At 53.0% G+C, this 25,801-nt stretch overlaps 8 protein-coding genes across 8 annotated transcripts; 4 read left to right on the forward strand and 4 right to left on the reverse strand.

Moving 5' to 3' along the window:
• Positions 1 to 551: 551 nt before the first annotated feature.
• Positions 552 to 4,008, forward strand: J4E78_007547 (uncharacterized protein; the record flags this gene model as incomplete). Its single annotated transcript, XM_049368152.1, has 4 exons — positions 552 to 893; positions 1,592 to 2,224; positions 2,278 to 2,419; positions 2,750 to 4,008. The coding sequence occupies 4 exons, from the start codon at positions 552 to 554 to the stop codon at positions 4,006 to 4,008; spliced, it is 2,376 nt and encodes a 791-aa protein (XP_049219806.1).
• Positions 4,009 to 4,056: 48 nt separating this feature from the next.
• On the forward strand, positions 4,057 to 4,632 carry J4E78_007548 (uncharacterized protein; the record flags this gene model as incomplete). Its single annotated transcript, XM_049368153.1, has 1 exon — positions 4,057 to 4,632. The coding sequence occupies one exon, from the start codon at positions 4,057 to 4,059 to the stop codon at positions 4,630 to 4,632; it is 576 nt and encodes a 191-aa protein (XP_049219807.1).
• Positions 4,633 to 5,907: 1,275 nt separating this feature from the next.
• J4E78_007549 (uncharacterized protein) lies at positions 5,908 to 7,323 on the reverse strand (the record flags this gene model as incomplete). Its single annotated transcript, XM_049368154.1, has 2 exons — positions 5,908 to 7,076; positions 7,128 to 7,323. 2 exons carry the CDS (start codon positions 7,321 to 7,323, stop codon positions 5,908 to 5,910), a joined length of 1,365 nt encoding a protein of 454 aa, XP_049219808.1.
• Positions 7,324 to 7,753: 430 nt separating this feature from the next.
• Positions 7,754 to 8,750, reverse strand: J4E78_007550 (uncharacterized protein; the record flags this gene model as incomplete). Its single annotated transcript, XM_049368155.1, has 3 exons — positions 7,754 to 8,462; positions 8,509 to 8,526; positions 8,593 to 8,750. The coding sequence occupies 3 exons, from the start codon at positions 8,748 to 8,750 to the stop codon at positions 7,754 to 7,756; spliced, it is 885 nt and encodes a 294-aa protein (XP_049219809.1).
• Positions 8,751 to 9,005: 255 nt separating this feature from the next.
• J4E78_007551 (uncharacterized protein) lies at positions 9,006 to 10,361 on the forward strand (the record flags this gene model as incomplete). The annotated part of the gene is made up of 2 exons (XM_049368156.1): positions 9,006 to 10,019; positions 10,071 to 10,361. The coding sequence occupies 2 exons, from the start codon at positions 9,006 to 9,008 to the stop codon at positions 10,359 to 10,361; spliced, it is 1,305 nt and encodes a 434-aa protein (XP_049219810.1).
• Positions 10,362 to 16,606: 6,245 nt separating this feature from the next.
• Positions 16,607 to 18,866, reverse strand: J4E78_007552 (uncharacterized protein; the record flags this gene model as incomplete). Its single annotated transcript, XM_049368157.1, has 3 exons — positions 16,607 to 16,727; positions 16,759 to 18,817; positions 18,860 to 18,866. 3 exons carry the CDS (start codon positions 18,864 to 18,866, stop codon positions 16,607 to 16,609), a joined length of 2,187 nt encoding a protein of 728 aa, XP_049219811.1.
• A 1,018-nt stretch (positions 18,867 to 19,884) lies between these two features.
• J4E78_007553 (uncharacterized protein) lies at positions 19,885 to 23,508 on the reverse strand (the record flags this gene model as incomplete). The annotated part of the gene is made up of 1 exon (XM_049368158.1): positions 19,885 to 23,508. One exon carries the CDS (start codon positions 23,506 to 23,508, stop codon positions 19,885 to 19,887), a length of 3,624 nt encoding a protein of 1,207 aa, XP_049219812.1.
• Positions 23,509 to 24,406: 898 nt separating this feature from the next.
• J4E78_007554 (uncharacterized protein) lies at positions 24,407 to 25,491 on the forward strand (the record flags this gene model as incomplete). The annotated part of the gene is made up of 2 exons (XM_049368159.1): positions 24,407 to 25,409; positions 25,460 to 25,491. The coding sequence occupies 2 exons, from the start codon at positions 24,407 to 24,409 to the stop codon at positions 25,489 to 25,491; spliced, it is 1,035 nt and encodes a 344-aa protein (XP_049219813.1).
• Between the last annotated feature and the right edge of the window lie 310 nt (positions 25,492 to 25,801).

The following is a 25,801-nucleotide window of genomic DNA, read 5'->3' on the forward strand; positions in this document are numbered from 1 at the left end:
GGTGAACATGTAATCTTCGTCAGTTGCCGGCCTATACTGTGCATGTCAACTACAAGACCAACAAAGCGCTGAATCGGGAGTGTCGCTCTCAGCTCACCATCCGCTGATGACCTGCGCGGAGGAAGCCACTGTTTCATCTCGTTTTAAAGTGATCGCATGAGTGGATGCAATTTTTGGGCTTTTCGTGAAGGCGGCGATTGGTGGCTGGAGAACAACGTCAAGGAAAGACAAAGTAAGCGACGAAAGCAGGTGCGCGGAAACCATCTTTCCAGGGCTACGACCACATGGCCGCCACAAACTAGTCCATATGTGGTAATTCCCTATTCTCTGTTCTCACTTCATCTCTTTGGGTCGCTCTTACCTTTTGTCGATTCCACCACCTTACACTCTCTTTTCGCAGTCGCTGCCGGCGAGTGGTCAAGATGGTGACGATGATTAATCCAAACGCGACCGCCCGTTCCGAAAAGCCGCCGTCTCTGAATGATGAGGATCAGGATTATATAACGAACGTGGGATGGAGGACGTTGTTCACTTTCGCCACAAAACAGCATATGCCCGCACTGCTTGGCGGTATTGCGATGGCGTCCGTCGCTGCGCTGTCCATGCCCGCTTTCGCAATCCTCTACGGTCTCGTATCTGGTCAATACACAAGCCATGGCGAAGGATCGAGAAGCAGCAGCCAACTCATGAGCAACATGGCCAGGTTCTGCGTAATTCTTACCGCTCTCGCAACACTCAACTGGATTGCCGATAGTTTCTACTATCTATTCTTTCTCAGGTTCGGAGAGCTCCAGGCGAGGAGTGCCCGCAACAGAATCTTCGATGCTCTTATCAAAAAGGATATGGCTTGGATCGATACGCGGGAGGATGGAATCGCCGCATTTCTGCCGATAGTACAGATGTAGGTGCCACTCTAATATCGGAATCGCCGTAGAAATACGTTCGCTAAAGAAGATCCTTGGGGGTCGCTTTTTACTATTCGTGGAATCTAACATTGGTCGTATTGTGTACAATACCAGTTCTATACTTGGTTCAATCCTCAGTGGCAAAGCGGTTGTCACTACGAGTACACGAGCATGCCGAGAACTTGAAGTCGGCACTGAAATATATTACGACTGCAATGACAAGTATTGAGACGGTTAAATGCTTCAACGGGGAAAGATACGAACTCCACGTCTTTACCAGTATCGTCACGATTGCAGCGAGCTTATACAGAAGCGTGGGCAATTTCCGCTCTATGCAGATCGGCATTATGCAATTTTTTACGATCAGCGATTTTGTTCAAAGATTCTGGTATGGTAGTCACCTCGTCGAAACCGGGGAAAGTGACCCAAAACAGGTCCTCATGACGTTCTGGGCAGCACTTATGGCAATGTCTGGGATGACCCAGATAATGCCTCAGCTGATTGTATTGCAGCAAAGAAAGATGGCCGGTGCAAAATTAAGTGTGCTTATGAAGTTGATTTCAACGAGCGATCAGCAATTCAAATCGCAAGGCAAACTGCGGCCTGAGAGATGTACGGGCCAGCTCGAGTTTCGAAAGGTAATGCTTCTCACGCCGCGTCGATGCTCCTTACTAACTATTTACCAGGTCACATTCTCATATCCTTCACGCGCAGACGAGACTGTCATTCGAGATGCTTCGCTTCTAATCCGGGCTGGAGAGACGACCTTTGTCGTCGGCAAAAGGGGTTCCGGAAAGAGCACACTAGCACAACTTCTCGTCCGCTTCTATCGGCCTTCTTCAGGACAGATATTCCTGGATGACGTTCCACTCGAAGATTTGGACGTCAAATGGTTACGACAGAAAGTCATGCTTGTTGAGCAGCACAGCGTGCTGTTCAATGATACTATCCGCCACAATCTCGCTCTTGGTCAGCTAGGTGATGCAGTGGATATGCAAGATATCCGCAATGCAGTCAAGTTTGCTATGCTAGAACCTGTTATGGAGAGCTTTCCCAATGGACTGGATACTGAACTCGGCATGAAGGGTGGCTCATTGAGTGGAGGGCAGAGACAAAGAATGGCTCTAGCTCAAGCTAGGATTGGGATCTCGCCGGTGCTGATCCTGGACGAATCAACCAGTTCTCTTGATTACGTTACACGAGCCGAGATGCTTGACGCTATACGAAGCTGGCGGAAAGGGAAGACAACGATTATCATTACCCATGACATCTTGCAGATCCGACCCAACGACTTCCTGTACTTGCTGGACAACGCCCGGGTAGTACAACAGGGGTGTCGAAAAGAGCTCGAGTCACAAAATGGATCTTTCAGTCTTGTCTTGATACGCACACCGAGGCTGACACAGACGATGAGTCTGATGATCATGAGGACGACTCCTATTGGGGGCCTGAAGCTGGTGACGGCAATGTGGAACACGAGGAGTCACGGACAGCCCGGATCATTTCTATGACACGTCCGCTATCTGCTGTTCACTTTGGACAGTCAGTGCTGGAGACCTATTCTGAGAATACCTGCGCGTCTTGGGGCTGTACTATACCGGTCGATGTAGGCCCAGGCCCAAGGCTATCCATCCATGAACAGACGGCTGATAGAGGCGGTAAGATGGAGCCCATTGAGACGAATCAAGCATCTCCAGATTCTGTGGCATCGAAACATCTCCCGTCTATGCCGTCTCCTGTCAAGAAAAGGATCTTATGGAAAAACCATGGCTCGAGACCTATTGCAAGGTCGAATCTCCACAGACGCTCTCTGTCGTTTTCAAAAGAACATAGCTCACGTTCAGACCCTAAACTATCTACGCGACCAGTCTCGCCGATCGGTCCGTACTCGCGACCCTTTGCGACCAACGAGTCTGTCCCAGTTCTTTCGGACGCACCGAAGAAATCTTCGAGAAACGATAAGCTTCTTCAGAGAATCGAACGCTTCCGCAACAAGAACCCTAGTGAAGACAAGGATTTCCCGGCCGCTTCTCTTCCTATGAAAGAGATAGTCATGTCTGTATGGCCCGCTATAGTCTGGGGTCCGCGTCTCCTCATTCTAGCGGCATCCTTCAGCGCAACGATTCATGCTGCATGCAAACCAGTATTTGCATGGGTTTTCGCCCAGCTTTTGACTACTTTTTACGTGCCTGGCGCTAGGAAGGAAATGTCCCAAAAATACGCCCTCGTCATTCTTGGTATTGCCGCTCTCGATGGTTTATCGTGCTACTTCATTTTCTTGCTCTCAGATACAGTAGCGCAGACGTGGACTCTTTCGCTGAAGAAGGAAGCCATGCGGCGCATCCTGATGCAACCACGGAAGTTCTTCGACAAGGAAGAAAACAGCGTGTCGCGGCTTGCCGAGATGTTGGGTCACTCTGCTGAAGAGGCCCGAAATCTTCCAGGCCGGTTTGCTTGTGTCTTTCTCACTATGAATCTTATGGTTTGTATTTCTATCTTTTGGAGCATGGTCATAGCATGGCAGTTGGCCCTAGCTGCTCTCGCAACCGGTCCTGTTCTCTTCGTAATCACGAAGTGCTACAACGTTATCAGCAGCCGCTGGGAAAGATTGGAAAATGAGGCCGCTGATAAGGTTGGTCAAGTGCTCCAGGACGCGTTCGTCAGTATCAAGACCGTTCGATGCCTAGTTTTGGAAGATTACTTCAAGGAAATGTATACCAACGCAACTGCCGAAGCCGTAAATGTCGGCATCAAGCGCGCAATATACTGTGCATCCATTGACGGACTTTCATTCACTGGAGCCATCTTCGTAACTATCCTGCTATACTGGTATGGAGGTTATCTCATGTCGAAAGATGAGTACACTGCCAATGAAGTGTTGGAATGCTTCTTGGTTCTCATGCTTAGTGTCAATCAAGTTAGCTATATGGCGAACTACGTCACTCAGGTCAACATGGCAAGGGATGCTGGGTCACGATTACTACGTCTCGCACGACTACCAAAGGACTCACACGAGCTCACCGGCGAAATTCAGATACAGTTTGCAGATGACATCTCGCTAAACAAGGTCACCTTCATTTACCCAGCCCGGCCTAAGATTTGAGTACTGCATGAAGTGTCGTTCCAAATTCGACAAGGGAGCTGCACCGCTATGGTCGGATCCTCGGGGGCAGGCAAATCTACAATTGCCTCTCTCCTCCTCAAGCTTTACCAAATAGGAAACAACTCACTCGCATCCTCCAACCCGTCAGGCGATATGACCGTCTCGAATTACGATATCAAGACCTTGCATACTACCATCCTCCGTTCCCGGATGGCCATAGTATCACGAACGCCCGTCCTCTTCCCCGGCACTATCGCAGAAAACATCGCCTACGGCCTATCCCGTTTCCTTCCCGAAACAAGCATCAAAAGCATCCGCGCAGCCGCCTCCGCAGCTGACATAGCTGAGTTCATCGACAGCCTGCCCCAAGGCTACAACACGCCTATCGGCGAAGGCGGCACATGTCTATCCGGAGGCCAAGCTCAACGCGTCTCGATCGCACGCGCCCCCGTTAGAAACCCCGATGTGCGTATCCTCGACGAAGCAACGAGCGCGCTAGACGTAACTTCCGCTCAGATCATCCGCGAGACCATCCTCAGTCTCGTTCACGGCATCGAAGACACTGGATCCACCATATTCCCCACCCATATCACCCTGGAGCCGTTCAGGTTGGTTTTGGGATGAGATAGAGGGGAATTGGGATTACAAAGTTGGATATCCCCTGAAGCAGCGGATGACTCTGGGTAGTGGTAGTAATAAGGGCAACAGACCGAAGAAACGGATGACGGTCATCATCATTACGCATGTGCGGGAGATGATGGCTATTGCTGAGCACATTGTTGTGTTGGATCAAGGAAGCGTGGTTGAACAGGGTAGCTTCAACGAACTGAAGAGGAAAAGGCAAAGTGCTTTTGGAAGGTTGCTAAGGGGTACGAGGGAGTAAATTGATTGAAGTAGGGGTTTGAATGGCGAAAATAGCCATTTGTCTTGTTTTTGAGAGAGTTTTGTGTCTATCTCTTCTTTGTATAATTTCAAATACATGCTGCTCTCTCGATACTGATGTGTTCATGTTCCTTTGTGCAAGCACGAAACTGAACCGTTACATAAATACTAATTATGCTGCTACTTGACAGACTGTAATACATCAGGTTTAGAGCAGGCAGCAAACTGGATAATAACGTAGCCGCCCGTGGCACCTAGGTATGCACGTTCTCTTGCGCATTAATATGGTACTGCAGGAGAGAACGAGGCGTGTGGCCCTTTCTTTCGTGTCTATATAGTTAATCTGACGATACTTCACGAAGAGACATCAAGCCTATCATGCGAGTGGAAACCTCCAAGAACAAAACATTTATTCCTAGTTGATCATAGCTATGGCGTTTCTTCCCTTATCCCGCACGCGCTTCCTACGGCAGACTATCGTTCAGTCTCACAGACAGGCGTACAAGAAGGCGGTAAAGCATATATTAGAACCTCGTTCGAAGTGGATGGTAACATTCTTAGCCGTAAATGGGCGGCAGAAGTACCATGACCATGTAGCGAACGAGGCAATTGTGCAATTTTATTGTAAAGCAAGAATGAGTGCAAAACCACACAAGGAGAGAGTGCTCGTAGAGAACAAACCCAATAAGAAGGTATGCCCTTGAAAAGTGTAGTCGACCCGGTCAAGTCGTTAGATGTAGCGACAGCTCTGGGTTGACTGTGAGTGGAAGGATGTGGGACATGATGCTCCGTTGGACCAGTTGCTAAGACCTGCGCTCATTTTCTGCTCAGCGTTGACATGATGTGATGTAGACTAAGGGGCCGCGAGGTCACCGTACTGTCCAGTACCTGTCCTATCCTGCTCAAAGCCCCTTGTGTACTGATGGCTCGTGTCTTGATCGTGTTCAACGTTCCGTTCGATGGCGGCGTTGTGAATTTCGACTACTGCGTTGCTACTGACGCTCATCTTTCGGTTTGCTAGTTGGGCTCCCATAGCTTTCGCCGTCCACCGCCGCGAACGGGGCCCACTTTGGGGGCAGGGCGAGAGAAAGAGTCTGGATCGAGAGGCGCATTCGGATCATGTCGAGGAGCTGGTGGAGCTCGGAAGACTGGGCCTGGAGGAACGTATGCGCCGCGCGATGCAAAGTTACCACGGCCCCGGAAGGCTGGTCCACCGCGACCGCGGGGCGCCGCATGAGCTCCACGTCCACCGCGAAGGGACTGTTGCTGGTTTGTGCGAGCAAAATCGTTGGGGTCGAAGACGTGTTGGTTGCCGGTAGTGGCGGCAGGGCCTCGAGGGGCGCGCTTGAAAAGTACCTCGTCCTCGTCATCGGAGATGTCTTCGGGCTTAGTCTCGTTTACGTTCGTGTGGATGGGGCTGGACTTGGGTCGCTCTGCGGCTTTGGGTGCGATTGGAGAGGCGCTCTTAGCAGCGGTCGCTTCGACCTCTAGCTTGTGGATGGTCAGATGGTTCTTGTATTCGCGGTCTTCACGAGCAACAGCATCTCGGAGCTGCTCAAGGCGTTTAGCACGGATGCCGAACTTCTGAGCGATGGCCTGCTTGGCAGAATCATTGGTGAGGAGGATGAAGGACTCCAGGGCCGCATCTGGATTGCCCTCCTTGTTGATGCGCCACATGATGTGATTGAAGAGGGGCTGGAGATAGACAGGCACGGAGCCTTTGGTCGTCTTGTCAGCGCGAGCCATGTCGGTACTGCTGCGTGCGGTACGGTCGGGGGACGCTCTGAGTAGCGTGGCTGCCTTGTCTGTGTGTGGGGTGGCGTCGACAGGCCCGGACGCCGTGCTCGAACGCGAACCAGGCGACTCGGGAGTCTTGGACACGTTCTCGAAGCTGTGCGTAGAGCTGATGGATGTGCCATCGGACATGTCGAGGGCGTTGAAGGAGCTTTCGAGATCCTCGTGGTAGTCGTCCTCGTCCGACTCGCTATCCTCCATGGAGAGCAATGTGTCGGGTAGCAGGAAGTGCTCCACCTCTCCCCACGTCGTGTAGGCTTCGTCGACGCCTTCGAGCTGGACACGGCTCGCGGCTTCATTGGACGTGACTTCGTCGAGCCACTTGACGGCTTCGCGGGCGTCGGCGTGGATGCGCTCAGTGCCGTTCTTGAGGCGGTGGAGCTGGGTAAGGGCTTGTTGTGCGTTAGTCAAGGGGACAGGGAAGCTGCGATGCTATGGCCTACTGTGCAGCGGGACATAAAGACGTATAGCGTCCTGGGCGATCCACTTGCGGATGCCATCGCGGGTGCTCTTCTTGACGCCGGCGATCAGAGCGGTATCGTCGACGATGCAGTTGAATACCTTGCGCTTCGGTGGCTCGGGTGCGCGCGTGGCGGCCTCGGGCTTGCCAGGCCGCGAGGGGCAGGTACTGCGACGCATGATTATCGCCGATGTGCCTCGCAGCCGCGGGTAGTGAGGGTGTAGTAGCGATCGGCTATGGCGGTGCGCGGATGGGAGTAGTAGGCAGCTTGGTTGATGAACCACGGTTCCGGCTGGAGCAGGGCTAAGTGCGGGTTTGTTGTTGGGCGCCAGTACGTGCCATGGGTGTCGACGCAGGATTTCAGGGTGTGCGCATTAGATTTGCGCTGGCCAGTCGAAGCGCGGGAGCGAGGTCATCAGTCTTGGGCATGGTGCAGAGGACCATAGTCGTTGGTGTCACTGTCACCGACACGGGCGTGTGAAGTTCGGGCCTGCATCACCGCACCATGATGCCCACGCCAAGTGGGGTGCGCCACGCCACCCACCCAGCCACACCGGAACAACTGCACAGGAATGATATCTTGCATTTCATTCGCCTTGGTAGTCTGGCTCAGTAACTTTCTACCTCCCTGGCACTGCTCATATCTGGCATCCAGCCCTTGGGACGCTCGTTTCCACGCACAGTCAAACCATAGAGACCCTTCTCTACCTTGTCCACGCACTCGCGCATCACGGGCATCTTCTTCGTCTCCAACTCTGCTGCAAACTTGGACCCTCCCGGTGCGTCGAGCATCTCGAGCTGCAGCCGGATCGCCCTCAGGTCATCCAAGACAGTCCGCGGCTTCTGGCTTTCATTCGCAACTGATGCTTCCTCGTCGATGTCCATCTTGTCGCCAGCATCGTCTTGGCCATTACCTTGCTTCAGCCTCTTGTTCGCCTCTGCTTGCTTGCCAGACGGAAGTTTGCCGTTTGTCGCCATGCTCGTGACAGAGAAACGCATCAGCTCGCCAGTCATATCGCAGACACCGAGAATGTAGTCTTCTGGCGTAAAGGAGATAGGTCCAGCTTCGCCGCTCATAGCAGCGATACGGGCCTTGGCTTCATTGTACGAGATCAGTGATTGTGTTTCAAGGTAATGCTGGAAGCTAAGCGCTTCCATGAACTCTTGATTGCCGCCCGTGATGTTGTGCGAGTAGCGGTAGGCATTCAGGCCTTGAAGGTCGGCGGCGATGTTCTTGTAGCGATCTTCAATCGTCTCCCAGTACTCCGCATTCTTCTCGGTGACCCATGGCGGTACTGCTTGGCCAACAGCGCGGACCCTTGTCAGGTCAGTGTGTGTTTGGTAAGGCCATCATGAAGACCTACCTCTGGAGAGTGAAGATGCTGCACAGTTGTTAGCAATCGGCTACAAGAACCTCGAACATTGCCTAGTACATCTTCTTGCTCGACGCGGTGATGTCACGGGACGCCTTGATGATTCTCTCTCGTCGATCATGGTGTTCATCCAGCTCTGCGCGGAAGCCTTCGAACATCGACACAAAGGGCGATTGAGATTGCTCTGGCTTCTCGTCCGCCATTGCTGCGTCTCTCGGTCGTTTGAGGCCCATGAATCTGCGTGGATGGTGAGCTTATACTCAACGTCAGGCAAACGCTGGGATTGTCCGCTAGTGCACGTCCTCACGTGGACGCTATCGCGTTTACGGACTAAGGCGCTTTCGGCTGCCCTCACTCCCGGAGAGTCCATCCTGTAGGGTTTCATCAACACACCACCCAGCGAGATCAGTTCCGATCCTCCTATCATCGGGTTCGCTTTTTTCAGCGTCTTGTCTGGTCAACTTGGCTTTTGTAATGCCGGAGACAACATGGCTCTTTTCTTTTTCTTTCGCAGTCCACCACTGGTCTTCACAACGTCAATCGTCCTAAGAGTTGTCTTCCTGTTATATGGACTCTGGCAGGATGCGAATTCACCTATGAAATACACCGACATTGACTATTATGTCTTCACGGATGCTGCGCGCTACATCTCGCGCGGCCAATCCCCTTACGCACGGGACACGTATCGTTATACGCCCCTCCTGGCGTGGCTCATCTACCCTACTGTATGGTCTGGGCAATTCTGGTTTTCTTTCGGAAAGGTCCTGTTCGCCATCGGCGATGTCGCTACAGGGTGGATGATGTTTCGTATTTTGAAACAGTACAAGAAGATGAGCAATGAGCGAGCCCTCAAATTTGCCAGCATTTGGCTGCTGAATCCAATGGTGGCCACTATCAGTACAAGAGGTAGCTCCGAGGGACTGCTTGGAGTATTCGTGACTGCATTGCTTTGGGCGGTGTTGGCAAAGCAAAGAGCACTTACTGGGTTCTTGCTCGGGTTCGCAGTGCACTTCAAAATCTACCCGTTCATCTACGCAGCCTCTATTGTCTGGTTCCTCGATGACACGCAAGTCGCAACAAGGGCAGATATCCGACAGCAACCATCGACTTCCTTGCTTGAGAGAACGCGCAACTTTCTCAATCCCATGAGAATATATTTCGCACTCTACAGTCTCCTTGCGTTTGCGAGCTTGAACCTGCTTATGTACAAGGTTTACGGATGGCCATTCCTCGAGCACAGTTACTTTTACCATCTGACTCGTACGGACCACCGCCACAACTTTTCGCCTTATAATACGCTCCTCTACCTGAAATCGTCCCCAACGCCTACGAACTTGGAGCCGACCACATTATCTTCCGGACTGGAGCGTTTGGCATTCCTTCCGCAACTGCTTCTCAGTGCTTTCTTTATACCACTAGCGCTAGCGAAGAAGGATCTTCCGAACACGATGTTAGCCCAGACGTTTGCCTTCGTTACCTTCAACAAGGTCTGCACAAGCCAGGTAAGCGATACGATGGATTGTCGGTCTTGCATGAATACTAACTCTGTCGAGTACTTCCTCTGGTACATGATGTTTCTCCCATACTACCTTCCAGATTCGACTCTCCTGCATTCAGCGCCCATTGGGATCACAGCACTTCTGCTCTGGCTTGTGGGCCAAGTTGCCTGGCTCCAGCAGGGCTTTCAACTTGAGTTCAACGGTTGTTCGACCTTTGTTCCCGGACTCTGGGCTTCGAGCATACTCTTTTTCCTCGTCAATGCTGGTATTCTTGGTGTCATCATCTACGACACTGAGCATAAGAAACCAGGGAGAAAGGCTGCCCCAGAAAAAAAACCTTCATAGCCCCATTTTTGCACGTCATCTTTGCGCAAACACACATCAGCTCAACCCATATTCGGCTCCATCCACTGTGTAGCTTCCCCTCCGGTCGTAGACTTCATGTTTTCCGATGAATTCTCTCTATACCAGTCGTGCTTCTAATCACCTCCCTAGAGGTCGCCGTCCCTCATCTGCTGTTTTCTCTTCGCAATTTTCACACATGCCCATGTCACTGGCAGTCCCCTCTCAATGTAGGGCATGCTAGCCAATCCATACGAACCGCTATGTCGGTGCCAACCCAGCTGATGCTCGTCAAACTAGCTCAGTAGTTCATCCATCGCTTTGTGTGGTTCCATGTCTTTCACTGCTCCGGCTGTCACCGTTCCAATTGCCAAACTGGACTATCCGACGACTCACGTGTTGTGGGGGCATTTTTTGCCACATTTCTTCTTTTGCGAGTTTTGGACATGGGTTTGTATGTGGACCTCTTGCGTAAAATGGAGGGTCTCTCGGCAGTCTTGCTCGATGGGCCTGTATCAGACGCAATAGCAGTGTTGTCGGGTTGGATTGAAACATTTTGGCTTGGTGGAGTAGAGTTGGCTAGCACATAACGAACACTGGCAGGGACAGGGTTGGGCGCGAGTTGACGGAGCTTCGGAGACATGCTGGGTTTATCGCTTCCGGAGTAAGCAGCGGTCGTCGGTCTCCTGCGCCTTTTCTAAGTTCTTCGGCACTGGAGAGTAGCAGGGTGAAAATTAGTGCTCTTAATTTAAATGTTAGTGTTCACGTTAGCTTCTATTAGAAGGGAAGATTAACGCGCGAGAGATAACAAAGTTGCAGAGACCGACTCCGACTTAATGCAGCTAAGCCGTGCCTTCTGTGAGTGAAGCCGAGAGCTTGTCAGTCTCTTGCATAATATCTGTATGTCTTTAGGATAATTGAGGTTGGTAGGTAAACTAGTGTCACAAAAGATAGAATAAGAAAGAAGCCATCGTGTCTACGACAGATACATGTATAGAGCAAACATAATAGTTTTAACTAGAACTAGTATCACACTCTATAAAACTTAGAATAGAAGGAAATTAACACATATTAAGCGAAAGACACATGCGCTAAGAATAGGAATTTTATCTTAACGTTCATGGCTATGTGATACATTGTTTAAAAACTCAGTGTAATGTGTCGTACACTTATTGTTTAGGAGCAGGAAAACTGCTGCCTAGTCACTTTTCTTTGCACACATACAAGTCAGTAGACACATGGTGTAACGAACGTTGCTTAGATTCGATCTGAGCTTTATGTCAGCTCTAGGCTGCAAGTATTCGTCCTCATCCTTATTTACATGCACTGTGCTTATCATAAGTTAAATTCTGAGAAGGAGCTAAGCGCTGCTTCGCTATCATCCCATGCCCCATATGATTATTCTTCTCCAGCACATCTTCCACTGTAACCTTGCTCTGCATACCCTTCACCACTATGGCCTCATCTTCTTCCTTCTTGATTTTCTCCTCGCCCAAGTCTACGTTCTCACTTTCGACAACGGTGACACTAGCAACAGTACCCTCACACTCATCCATCTCCTTGATCCCATGGAGAACCTTATGCAAAAGACTACCCGGCGCCACTAGTTCCTGGCTGTAAGAGAAGCGTTCTGGATTCGGGACACCGTAGAGAATGAACTGTAGAACGCCTGTGCGCTCAGAATCTACTACAGCAGAAATCGGAAGGGTCCTGTCGCTCATGAGTGAAAAGGTTGTACTAGCTTTTGGTCGAAGCCATGACGGGAGGGAGTATGGCCATGGTTTAAAGGCTACTTCCTCCACACCCTCCTCTTTCTCTCTCTTACTATCCTTCATAGTCTCCTTCATGTCGTTTTTTTGAGACGTGGATTCCAATACTGTAGGCATTGTCGTTACCATCCCGCTGCATAGCGGAAAAGAAAGGGGACGCGTTGAGCACGGGTGGAAAGTTGAGTAGGCGACTGTGAAGCCGAAACCTTCTTCGGTTTCGGCGTTTGAAGCTTCAACAGCGTCGAGAGTATTTGGACGGAGACTGTCGAATCGCGACATGGGTTGGGCGCTAGGTGTTATGCGTTGACGCATTGTTCGTACAGAGAAGATCTTGCGGAACATTGTGGCGTTCTAATTGAATAATTTATGCCTGCTATTTCTAGAGGTTCTCGTACGGGTGGTTTATCGGAGTTGAGTAGAATGACCAATGAAAAGAGGAGTGAGTTGTACCGTTAGAAAGATCAAGCGTCGGCGGAAAAGGCTCCATCGGTAGTGGGCGAAGGGGATTTAATTTCCCTTGGTATAGACGACGTCGCACACAATACCCGCATAGCGTTGTCCAGACACGAGTGAAAAGTTTGAGGTAGGTATGCGTTAATAGTGTTTGGGCGCCGCTAGTGTTTGCCTCTCTAAAACCCGGCCGGATCGCGAAGTTCGAAACGTTCGAGATGGTGTGTTGCAGCTTTTACGTCTTTGTCGATTGAGGAAATGTTTGTGTCTGGATTGGTAATATTCTGCTCTTCTCTCACCGTCAGAGGTGGGCCCCTAAGGACCACGGTACAGAGATCTTGGTGTTGGCAACGAGTTTGACTCCCCATCAGGTCCGAACTGTGGAAGAAACTGGATACGTTGTCTTGCCGAGCAGATAGTGAATTAAATCGATGTTGTAAGGGATGTGTAGTGCGGAACTGGCGCTGCACTGCCCTAGGTAAAAAAGTTTATCTACTATTACGCACAATTTACAGAAGTAGAAACAAAGCTGGACGAAGAAAAGAAGATGAAGACCGAGACTGTCCAATGTGTACCAGGAAAAACGATGAGGGTATCCGAATTTCGCTCAAAACGCGTAGATCAACCAAGATGCAATGATGTGTGATATTCACAGAAGGAAATGTGCGACCATATCACTTCGCGTCGAATATATTAACGGGGGGAATTAGCGCGAATGGACCAAATTTGGGATGATCACAAGGAAAAAGGGCGAACTAAAGACTGGGGCTCAGTCACCATCCCACATGGGAGGTACCCACTCCTGTCCAGGATAACTAGTCGCCTTCATAGTGGGCTCGTCATCTTCCACGGCAGGCAGCTCAAATACCTGTCTGCTATTGCTGTGACTCCCACGTCTCTCCCAGGTTAAAGCTCCTCCGGTAGTGCTACCGCCAATGCTTCTCAGGCTGCCAACCTGCCCGCCACCAGACGCGCTGCGCTCAAGCTCTCTTGCTCTTGCTCTTGCAGCCTCGCGTTCCTGCCTATCGCGTTCATGTCTCTCGCGCTTCTCCTTTTCGCGCTGGACGCGTTCCATGTGGGCGAGATTCTCTTGCTGTAGGAGTTGGCGACGTAACGACTCCGCACCCATGTCTGGTGATGTGCGTTGAGGTGAAGCAGCCATTGAGGCGGGTTGTGGATGCTGCAGGATACCAATCGAGGGTTGACGTGGACGAGAATCTGGCTGTCTATCACGCGGTTCACCGTCTAGATCCGTTGTGATATTGAGCGGTCGAAGTCCTTCGGGGCGACTCTCATCTAAACCACTATTAGGCACACCAGGACCGTCATATGATGGTGGGGCTTCATTATGAGCTTTCACATCATACTGGGATCCATTCCCGTGTGACGAGGCATAGACGTAGTTTGGCGACGATGGGCTATGAGAATGCGGCCGTTGACCCTCAAATGAAAAAGGCTGGGCGTTAGAAGGTCCGGGTCGCATAGGACTTTGGGCTATTTTTGGTGGTGGAGGTGGGGCAAATCCGCTTGCAATGAAATTCTGGGGACTATTGATCACCGTGGGGTCGGGAGACATGGGCAGAGGATACGCTGCGGGTGGCGGGGATTGTCCCGGATGTATCGGTGTTGGCTGTACAGGTGTCGCGTCGCGGCGGATAATGGGCTGAAGATTTTGACTTGATTGTGCTGCCTGCGAGGTCGCATCGGGCTGCGTGAAACTTCGCGGCAGAATTTCCCTGAATCCACCGCCGTGTGCTTGAGCATGTGGAGGTACAGTATTTAGCGTAGTCTGCTCGGGCGATAAACGAGGCGATGGTGATCCGGCAGCTCTCTCGTCCTGCTGTTGTTGTTGGGCGGTAAAGCGTTCTTGCATGTATTGTCCCTGTCGTGCTCGAACAATGTCTTGTTCGGTTGCTCCTGCTGGGAAGTCGAGATGCCATGGAAGATCCTGCTGATGGACTTCTGATATGCTGCTCATCCTTGTATTCTGGTACCGTTGGCTACTAGGGGCTGGAGAGTAGCTAGGCATTGCTGGAGAGTTTGATATTGGCGACACGAGGGACATTGTGCTAGCATCCGAGTGCATTCGACCGTTTGGAGGTACTTGTGAGTGTGCAGACACTTGCGGCGACACAGCCTGCATTATTGACTCCGAAAGCGGACGATTGTGTTGATCCACTGAAAGTTGCACGGGCGCATCCGTCTGACTGAGTGACAACGACTGCTGTTGCCGATCAAGCGGCGATACAAATGCCCCAGATACATGACTATACGCCGCAGGTATTGGAGGTGCGTCATAACTCGGCTCTTGCGTAGGGGACACTGCAGGTGGAGATATCGGCTCATCATCTTGAGAAGCAAAAAGAGGTCCTGAGCCGTGCGCATCGTGGTACGGAAGCTGAGGTTGATAGTCGTTCGGTCGCCACTCTACCAAAGATTGGTGTTGTTGCTGCTGACGCGGTCGTTGCACCCACGCATCGTCGTTCGGCCATGGCCTATTGTGCTCTGGTGCAGATCGCTCCTGTCGTAGTAGTTCCTCCCGTTGTGCTCGCCAGGTATGATGGGCAAGGTGGTCCTGGGATGTCTCGGGGTGTGCTTGTTGTTCTAGTTGTCGCTCATATTGATGGTCCCTCTGAACACTCTGCTCGTACTCAGACTGCTGTTTTTCGGGGGGTTGCTGCTGTCGCTCAGCCTGTGGGACCGTATAAACTCCTTGGTGAGCTGTTTGCTGTTGATTACGTTGATCTACCTGTCCCCGCGCGGCTAAAGAAGCTGCGTAGGCTCCACTCCCAGCTGGAGCTGGCTCAGCACGATGATTATAGTATCCTCCAGGAGGTGGATCCGAATCTTGATCTCGCGTGTGTGCAAGAGTGTTCTGGAATGGTGCACTAGAGGGCTGTGCTTCAATCCCAGGCTTGGAAGCTTGGGATTGATTCAATTGTAAGCTGCTTTGCCGAGCTTGGTGTTCCATCGCTAGCTGCTTTGTTTTAAGGAATGCAGACGCTTCCTCTGAATGTAAACTAGAGATTGGCTCTCGTGATGACAGAACTTGCTGCGTTTGTTGCTGATACGGCTGAGGTAGCTTTTGAGGATGCATGTTGGGTGCTGGTTGCGATGGCCCAAGCTTTTGACCCAGGGGTGGCCTACTTTGTATGGTATGAGGCGGAAGTTGTCCGGGAGGATAGTATGCTAAGCCAGACTGCTGTGGCTTATTCTGCTGATGCTGAGGTACTCTATGAGAGGCGCTGGGAGTAGCTGGAGTAGCGGTCGCCTGTATACTCTTCTGTGCCTTCTTTCTTTCTTTTGACATCTTGTATTTCATAGCCGATCCATCACCATTCACACCACCTCGAATGAACAGAGCGCCCAACGCAGAAAATCTCTTCTTCTTGCCAGATTCTGGTCTTTTCGAGTATGATACTTGATGGGCCTGGACTTGAACATTGGATATTGACGGTGGCTGCTGGGATGAAAAGTCGTTGGGAAGGTCGGATGCAATGCGCGTTCTCGAATCGACACGCGGTTCTACCGAGTGTACCTGTAACGAAGCCTGCCCAAACTCCGGTGGCTGCCCCATGTTTGGGCGACTATGCGGCAAGAAAGGATGTTGCTGGTCGATAAGCTTTTCTGCCGATGCCTCCCTAGGGCGCATAAATCTGTCCATTACAGAGTGAAGCGGAGTACCAGAACTAGGATCCGGCGGAAGTGGCTTGGACTGGGAGATTATGGCTGTATTGCCAGAGTTGGTCGTATACTGGAGGTTCGCCTGTGTCTTACCACCAAAGCTCTTGAACATTGATGTAAGCCGAGGTTTCGAAGATGACTTCTCCTGGTTTCTTGATGTTTGCTCGGCAGGTTGAGACGAAGAATTGGCGGGTGGTCTAAACGCGGCAACTTGGTATTGCCCTTGCCTCTGCAACAATTGCTGTTGCAGTTCAAATTGATTTCTGGGTCCATGAGATTCCATCTGCCCTTGTGCGCGATTCGGGTTGCTCTGCGGCCCCGAAATTGCTGGCCTCTCTTGTTCTGCTAGCGGAACCCGACCCGAAGCTTGAGTGGCCTGTGGTAACTGACAGTTAAGATCAGGACTTCCGAAAACTGCTTGCTGGGAAGCTTGATGGCCCGCAGGACGCCAAGAACTGACGGTAATCTGAGTGGTTTTGTTACTGGGGTCGATTGACTTTACCGCCTGGAAGATGTTCTTGGATGGAGATGGGCCAGATGCAAGCATTGGCTGGTGCCTCAATGCGCTCCGATCCGAGGGCGGTGCGACGTTTGCTAGCGGGTTCGGTGAGTACACTGTGTCCATGTGTAGTGATTGCTGGGACTGATTACGATGCTGCATAGCGACTGGGGAAGATTGCGTTGCATTCGCAGATGCGGTCTGGTTGATCTGATCTTGAGGTTTGCCGTCTTGGTCTTCAGGTCCTGAGACGAAGCTCATTGGCCTTTCAAAACTGTATCTTGGGCGATCACCATCGCGAGATGATGGCGCTGTCGCAATACCGGAAGTTGAAGGCTGTGATGGCTGTTGTTGGGTAGTTGCCCCTCGCACCTGGAGATGTCCAAGTCGCAAAGGCTGGCCATGCTCGTCTTGCACATCCTTGACGACTCCGTTATGATCTGCGTAAAGATCAAAACCATCGTCTCCACCATACGACATCAAAATCTCCTCTGGAATCTGTGGTGGGACTGCCGAAGGCTTCACGGTGGACTCTGGCTGCATGCGACGAATTGTTGACGGGGTTGATCTTCCAGTAGATGTTTGAGAGTAAGGGTTGCTTCCCTCGTCAGAAACCATGGCAGATATCTGCGAGAGCATGGATCTTGACCGTTCTGGAGCCGCCGTAGCGCTATTTGAAACCTGCAGTTGCTGTGCTTGGTGCTTGAAGTCCGGAAAGCTGGCCTGGCCATGGGAGTGGCTGTTTGACATGGCGGGACGTGAATGCTCGCTGTACGGTTGTCCAGCCTTGGGTGTCTCCGGACCGTTCTGGGTGGTAATGCGCGGAACCTGCCCGGCGGGCGTGACGAGGTTGCTTTCGTCCCCCATCTCATCGGAAGCGCGCTCAGCCACGCGTGGATCAATGATGCTGTGTCCGCGGCCCCATGATGGACCAAGTGATCTAGAGGCGGTATGCTTTTCAGCGGCGTCGACAACTAAGGAGGGCGGCGCGGAGCGCGTCGAGGTGTCGCTGTCAGCCGCCGCAGCACTGGCCCCCGCAAGGGTATGGCTAAGCGAAGGCTCCCGGTCCCCATGTCTTCGTATTTCCTGCTGGGCTGGGGCTGCAATCGCGCCAACGGCCATTACTCGACTGCCTGCGTCCGCGTCGCGTTCTTCTCCAAATGTTGTCGCGCGGATTTCTGCGCTTCCATCTGCATTCCCAAGATCCCGAGTGCTTGTCGGAAGCTGCAAGTCGCTCTTAGCAAACCACACAGGACTGAAAGCGCGTTCCGCATCCGCCTTTTCATCTCTCGACATGCCCTCGTCGTCTTTGACATCAAAAGGCGCCTCGGATGCAGGTACACTAGCTTCGAGCGACGATACTCGCCAGACTTTGCCAGTACGAAAGGCATCATCAAGAAGACCGAGAGTAGGCGATTCAACATTAGATGCACGTTCTCCCTGGCGGATCGTTTGTTCTGCGCTGGCGAGCTCGTTGACTGTGTGGTGCTGCGGAACCGAAGCGCTGCCGTAAACAAACGTCTCGTGTCCGATGTCCAGGAACGAGTGTTCTGCAGACTCCTGGGCCCTTTCTTTCGAACCTAGGGTATTGAGAGGATCCATAGACGGCCATTCTATAGCAGCGACATTGTCTGGTGGCTGTCGCGCCAGCACAAAGGGTGTGTCTTCATACCTGGTGACCCGGGCTCCACGCATTTGGTCATCGCGCTCGAAATCCCCCACATCCCCGTTCTTATCTGATGTAGTACTGGCAGATTTGCCCACAGGAGCTAGTACAGGGCTGACACTGTCAGATTCCTGTTTCGCATTCAGTGCTGTCACTGGTGCCAAGCTTCTTCCACGAACAAGCTCCCTGTCGCTGTCTTCATCGCTCACATCCATGTGTCTGTTAGTGTACATAGGAGGCGGTTGCTGGCCATGTCGCAAGGATGTTGGTAATGGGTCGTGATTCAACTGTGGCGGTTGATCGTCATCATCGATGCGATCATCTCTGACCCTCTTTGGCGATTCGTCAATGAACCCGAATTGAAACCCATCGCGTCGGAGATCATCAGATTCTGCTGTAGGTAGGTCTGGTTGGAAAGATCCCTCTGGGGCACGAAGCATTGTCTTATAGTCATTCGCTCTTTCTTGCGCACCAGAGATGTTATTATCGTCAGCAAAAGCTGGGTGATAATCGAGGCTTTTTGGATCTCTCGTAATCGCTGCTGGCATCGAATGTCTATTCAGAACAATAGGAGGGGTTGAATGCCGAATAACAGATTGCAACATCCGATGGCTGGCACTGTCCTGACTAGACCTACGTCGATAATGCTTGATGGCAACCTCGTTTGGAATGGGGGGAACGGGCGGAACATAGTCTTCAGCATCCTTGTCCTGGTTTGAAAAGGCACTCTTTGCTGGCGACGGCAATATGCCCAAATGCGCCTGCGAAGAGCTTCTTCGCATCGCTGTAGTATTGAAGTACTCGTTGAGAGCAGCCGGTGGAGTGCCGACCCAAGAGTCTGGAGCATGGAAAGAATGCGGCCGACGTTCCCCCATCAGGTAGTGATGGAGCTCGCGGGGAGGCGAGGTCTTAGATGTCGAGTCAAGGACCGATGGAGTAGTTTTCGGCAGCGCCACACTACTCGGTCTGGTTCTGGAGCGACTGGCACGCCGAAATTGGGACGAGAATGAAAATCGACGCTTCTTCTTCTCTTCGTTCGAGACTTCCCCCTTCTTTTCCTTTTCCGTCATGGAGCGTAGCAGTTGCACTCCTGACGATGCTCTCGATCTTCGTGTGACGAGCTCGGGCTCTTGAGAAGCTTCGCGCGAAGAAGGAGCAGAGTCGGCCCGGTTATACGAGGAGGTCTGAATCACGCATCACATCAGCAAACAACACCGTCGTAAGGAAGCTGAGCCGCCTCAGTCAGACTTGGCATTACGTTGAGATGATTATGAAGCTACAGGCGAGGACTACGATCGTAAATGGCGAAAGAATGAAAACGCCCAAAGCAAGGTCAGAAACGCCACATTCAATGTCCATACGAGTACATCCAATCACCCGCTGTAGTCCATGGACCAAGGAAAATGGTAGTCGTGACATACGATGAGAATGCCAAGCAAAGAAAATGGGTAGAAGAGATCATTTATCTACCTTTTCGCGGCCGAAACGGCTCTTGCCTTTCGCAAACAATCCCTTGGCACTGGTCATGCCTTTCCCTCCTAACACATTAGCAGTATGAAGCAAGTCCTTGCCTTTCAATTGCATCTGCTGATTTGCAATTCGTCCGCCAAATCCTGAACCAGATGATGCAGGATTAGTGGGAGAGCCTGAGCTCGCGGGGACTGGTACGCTAGCATTGTTATTTTGGTCGGCGCTCACGTCGTAGCTACTCGAACCACCAAGCTTGCCAAACAGTGCAAGAGAGCCAGTGTGCCTGTGACGTGCCGAGCTTGTAGGCACACGCTGTACTGGGTACGTCTGCGTAGCCAGCTCGGGGTTTGCTTCGAGCGCAGAGCGTAGCCAGTCATTAAGGCCATGATCAACTGTCGCCCAGTACTCGCGTGTCTTGTTGTAGGTGTCAATTCGCTCAGCAGCAGTGTTAAGCGTTGCTATTTCTCGAGCGCCCAGAGGCTTGTCCGTAATTGGCGACTTCGGCGAAGGCTCCTCCTGTACGGCAATGGGTGTTTTCGGCTCGTCGTCAGATGTTACGATTGCGGGATGTTCCGCAGGCTGCTCTATCCGTTGCTTCTCGTTCAAGCTGGATCCTCCGAGTCCCGAAGTCTGCTCATGCTCCGCACTGAAACGTGGTGGGAGATCCACGGCTTCGGGATTGAGCTCTGTGTTGACAACATGAAGTCCCGGGGAGCGTGTTTCTTCTCGAGCAGGGCTAGTTCCGGGGCGCGCAGTATCGACGGTTGGAGAAGCAGATCGTTGCGGCATATCACTGCTACTACTAGGGTCAGGTTTAGTAACCGTGAAAGTGTGCTCTGGGCCAAAGTACGAGTCCGGAAGGCCTTCTGACCACTCTTGTCGTTCTTGATCTGCAGCTCGTTCCACAGTGGGAAGGCGACTCTCCGTTGCCTGTGAGGCTTTTGTAGGCTCAACAGCGGCTACACCGTGCGCTTGCTGGTCTGGTGTTTGCGGTTGCGGGTTGCTTGCCTCCCAGCTAAATCGATTGAGTATCACAGGCTTGGTCGGTTCTTCCGATTGTGGGAGAAAAGACATGGCTGCATCGGATGGCTGATCTTGAGCATAGCGCTCAGTATCCTGCGAAGATCGACGAGAAGCCCGATCTTCATCTGCCCAGTAGGTATCATACTCACTGGGCAGAATAGAGCTAGCACGATTTGTGCCTGGGCTGGCGGGGTGGAGCGAGGCTTGATTAGACTCGCTGGCCGGCGACGCTGGAGCCTTGAAAGGGCTGAGACTGGCGACAATCTCCTTGCGAAGACGGTCACTTTCCTGGTCTTCAGCAGAAGGGTCAGTACTTAACTGAGGATCAAGACTCGGTCGTTTAGGCTGACTCTTGAAGGGCTGTGAGGGCCTCTCCTTCAAAGGCGGGGGTGGCGGAAATTCTGATTCCGGGGTGTCTTTCGCGGGGGGAGTTGGCGGCACGCTTGAGCCGGAAGTGCCAGTACGATCTAGCTGAAGAGGCCTTGGTAAATAGATATTTCCGTGGTCAGTACGACGTGCTTGCTGCTGTTGAGTCTCGGATGTTTGGTCATCGGCACCCAAGGTTGTGCGGATAGAATTGACCATTGCAGCTCCAGCATCTCTAAGAGCGGCGAGCGGATCCGGAGTGTCCGTCTCTGCCGACAATGCCCCGGCAAGTGGCTTCTTATCCGTTGTAGCCGTCAGATCGGATTTGTTGAGCGCACTCGGACCATTGTTCGCGAAACTTAATCGACGGTCTTGCTCGCCCAGATCCGAAGGTGTCATAGCGGTAGTAGCATAAGACTCCCACTGGCCTGGAAGATGGGGACGAAATTCTTTGACAGGACTGCTGGGTTTCGAAGGGCTAGCTTTCGTTGGAGACGCCGCACGTGAATTATCGTTGCTCCGTTCCCACGATTGAACACTGTTCCTCGAGCGATTGGACTGTGTAGAGCCACGTCTCGACGATGCCACCTCTCCAAATTTGCCAGCCAACGCCTGCACACGACCCTTGCTTGGAGACTCTGAGCGATCGCGCGGCAAGCCATCATCGAGAGGGCTTTGCGCGTTATGCGACTCGAGGAAGTTGTTCTGTGATTGAAGCTCTGAAGCGCCCAGTCCGGGTGCGCCATTGTCTGGACCATCCCTGACAGCAGTAGCAATATCAGCCTCGCGAGTAGCATATGCAGGGGATGGACCATTAAGGCCGCCTTCCATTGCGCCCGGAGTTTCGTTGCTTTCCATGGTAACAAGGGCGGAGGAGGGTTCGGGTACGTCTCTGCTCGGTGCTAAGATAGGGGATCGTGCAGGACTGTCACCGCGTGTGGGCGTAGCGAGGCCGCTGCGCGGTAGAGAAGAGTTGGAGAAGTTGCGATTGTGACCTGGGGACGGTTTTCGTGGAACGTGGTGTATGGGCTCGACGATCTTCGCAGAGGTTGGCTGGGTAACGGGCGTCGTGACTTCACTTGGTTCTTCTGCGATGGCGGGTGTGGTGCTTTCTGCTTGATCACGGTTTCTCAGTGCTGAGGCTGCTGAACTGGGCACGCGGCTCATGATTGGGCTGATTCCGGAAGTGCTTCCAGTATTGCTCCTCAGAAGGTCTGAAGTTGAATCGTTGTCGTTTGATATGGGCGTTGGCGGAACGGAACGCGATTCGTCAGCGCGAGTAAATGCCTGATCAACAACAGAGCGCAGACCCTTGTCATCCTGTGGTGACGCAAGGGATTGATTTTGCTGGGGTTGTTGTTTGTCGTGCGGGGCTGCTGCATCATAATCAGGCAGATACTCGCTCTTGCGCTCAGCGACGGTTTCCATAGGCTGCAGCGATCGCCCGCCTTCTTGAGGAGAGACCACGTTGTCCTGTATCGGAGAAGAAAGAGAGTCCAGGCTTGGTCGCGATGATTCCATTGACGCCCGCTCCCGCTCCTCTTGGTGCCGCTTGTATATGTCGGCTGGTCTGATGAAGGGTAGCGGCTTGTCAGATGCCTGACTGCCATTGCGTGATCGTGGCGAAGTAGACGTTGGCATGTCTCCCTGGCCTATGCTACTCTTGCGCGGGGGAAACTGTGTGTTGAGCGGCGGGGTGAAATCGGCAGGGACCTGCGATATGCGAGTCTGGAGAGGCGGGGGCATGGCAGAGTAGCCCTGCTCATGCTCGTGGCCGTGTCCATGTTGGGGTTGCGGTATTGTTGAGGAGAAGGCGCGCTGTTCCTCGCCGTGCTCGAAGGAATTTCTTCGGGGTCGTGGGAGGGGCGCCTGCTGGGAGGGGTCGGTGAAGCTGCGCGATGGTTGCTCCGTCCGCTGGGCATAGTAACGCTGCGCCAGAGGCTGTGGCTGCTCGGGCTCCTGGTTGACGCCGTATTGGTCGTACTCGTCGTAGCCGCCCCAATCGTCGCCGTCGTAGGCGTTCTTCTTCGCCTGTACCCATTTCTTCGTTTTGGCACGGTTGACATTGGTCTTGAACGACACAGGCTGGCCGGCGGAGAAGGGCGACGCGGTCCGATCGCTAACACGAGTCAGTTCAGGACAGCAGGCGACATGCGCGTGCAGAGGCGGTACGTACAGCGGCGACCTGGCTTCCTCTTGCTGGAAGCGGAAGGGGCCAGACATGATGGCGTAGGAGGGTCCGGAGATGGCTAGGATGCACCGCTCTCGCTCTACTAGGGCCGAGCCCAACGCCAGCTATGTCCTGCAGCGCATGCAACCGGGAGACACGAGGGGCAGCCTGCCGAGATGGAGTCTGCGACAACGGTGGGGGCCGGGGGAGCGAGGCAGTGGTGGTGCAGGTGGCCGGAGTGGTGATAGACAGCGTGGCTGGAGCCGGGCGGGAGGGTTGATGAGGGCTCGACCAAGCTTCCGGGGGATACGTCACCTGCCTGCGCGTGCGAAAGGCCCGACGTGATCACGACAACGGCGCACTCGACGGGAGCAGCTGGGCAGGCGAGGATGGGCGCAGAGGACGCGGTGGAGGAGTAAGGAGAGCTAGCGATCAACTCCCCTTGATGCAGCTGCTCCGCGCGGTCTGACGGGTCTACGGCCAGTATAGCGCGCTGTGGAGGTGTGGCGCAGGGCGTCCAAGTTTGGCCGACGCGGAACTAACTACGTTTCCCCATTCCCCATTTCACCCCGACCCTCAACACATTCCGCTTTTCTCTGCCCGACTCGCCAGGAACACGCCGCTTCCGATTCACCGCCGCGCACGACTGCATCCCGCGTCTCTCGTCACTCCTCCAGGCCAAACCCCGCCGCCGCCGCCAGCTCTCGCACGCCCCGTCTACGAACCGCGTGTCGCGCGCCATCACCTCACAATTGCATCTCGCCCGTGGCTGCTCTGGATCCTCGAGCAAACGGGGCCTGAGCAAATCCGCGACTGCACACAAATCTGCCACCCGCCTCGGCGCAACTTCCACGTCGCCTGTGCATCCGCAGCGCCTGCTGTCCTGCCCACAGGTGGTGCGCCTCCCCCTTTCCGCCCTCGCCCTCCCTCCCACCACAACGAATCGTCAACATGGCTGTGTCGATACAGGACCGCACCGACGAGTTCCGCTCGATTCTTGCACAGGCTCGTCGGCGGCAAGCGCAATCCAAGACGGGCGCGCAACGGCAGTCGCTCCTCACAGCACAAGAGAAGACACAGGCAGATGCCAACCCCCGGCGTCAGCGCTCTGAATTTGCGCGCAATGCGGCCGACGTCGCGCGGGGTGTTGCGAGCACCATGCAGAAGCTCGAGCGCCTTTCACAGCTGGCCAAGCGCAAGACGCTGTTTGACGATCGGCCAGTCGAGTTTGACGAGCTCACCTTTGTCATCAAGCAGGACATGACTGCACTGTCAGGCCAGGTGCGGGCACTGCAGCAGATGAACTCGAAGCAACACCCCAAGGCGAAACCCGGTGTGGACCAAGAAGGAGAGCACAACGGCCAAGTCGTCAAGCTGTTGTCCGACAAACTAACCAACGTGGGGACCAACTTCAAGGACGTTTTGGAGGTGCGAACAAAGAACATGCAGGCATCGCGATCACGCACGGAGCAATTCCTGTCAACAGCTGCGCAGCAATCCCACAGCAACCTCGAGCCAGGCCGGACAGATTCTCCACTTTACCAAACACCCCAGCGAGGTCGATCACCAGGAGGCTTCGCCCGGAATACCAATGCAGCGCAGCAAGACCTGCTCTCGCTCGAACCTTCTGGGTCGTCAGCTCTGACGCGAGGTGCACCGCAATCGGACGCACAACTACTGCTCATGGAAGAGGCCCAGCCCCAGAACGCATACATCCAAGAGAGGGGGCGAGCAATTGAGTCGATAGAGTCTACTATTCAAGAACTAGGAGGCATCTTCAGCCAGCTCGCCCAGATGGTGTCCGAACAAGGAGAACAGATCCAGCGCATTGACGCCAACACCGAAGACGTTGTAGACAACGTCGAGGGTGCCCAGCGTGAGCTGATGAAGTACTGGAGCCGCGTGCAAGGCAACAGGTGGCTTGTCGCAAAGATGTTTGGTGTGCTGATGATTTGTACGTATACCCGCACACTCGTACATTGACAACATACTAACAAGTCTTAGTTTTCTTGCTTTGGGTCCTTATCTCTGGGTAGATTTGCGCTTCATGGCTACGGCATTTTCAGGCGTTCAGCAAGTTAAGAGGCGTTTCTACCAGCTCGGTCTGGCATCGAACTGGACGAGCAGCCATTGCATACGAGGCTGCGCACTTCTCACATGTATCTATATATATTTCTTTTGTCGCATGTTTCACTTTTGGGCCTGGCTTATGATCACCATTACGTCATATGAGCGAGCCGTTTTAAGCTACTATTAATGAATTCAACCCGTCTTTTCACTTGCGACATCAGGACGATTTGCTGGGTGTGGAAGGCTTCCCGGTAGCTCGGTCCATGTCTGTTGTGT

The sequence above is a fragment of the Alternaria triticimaculans genome, assembly GCF_023758025.1.
Source record: "Alternaria triticimaculans strain BMP 0046 chromosome Unknown scaffold_12, whole genome shotgun sequence".
In the NCBI taxonomy this organism is placed as follows: Eukaryota; Fungi; Ascomycota; class Dothideomycetes; order Pleosporales; family Pleosporaceae; genus Alternaria; species Alternaria triticimaculans.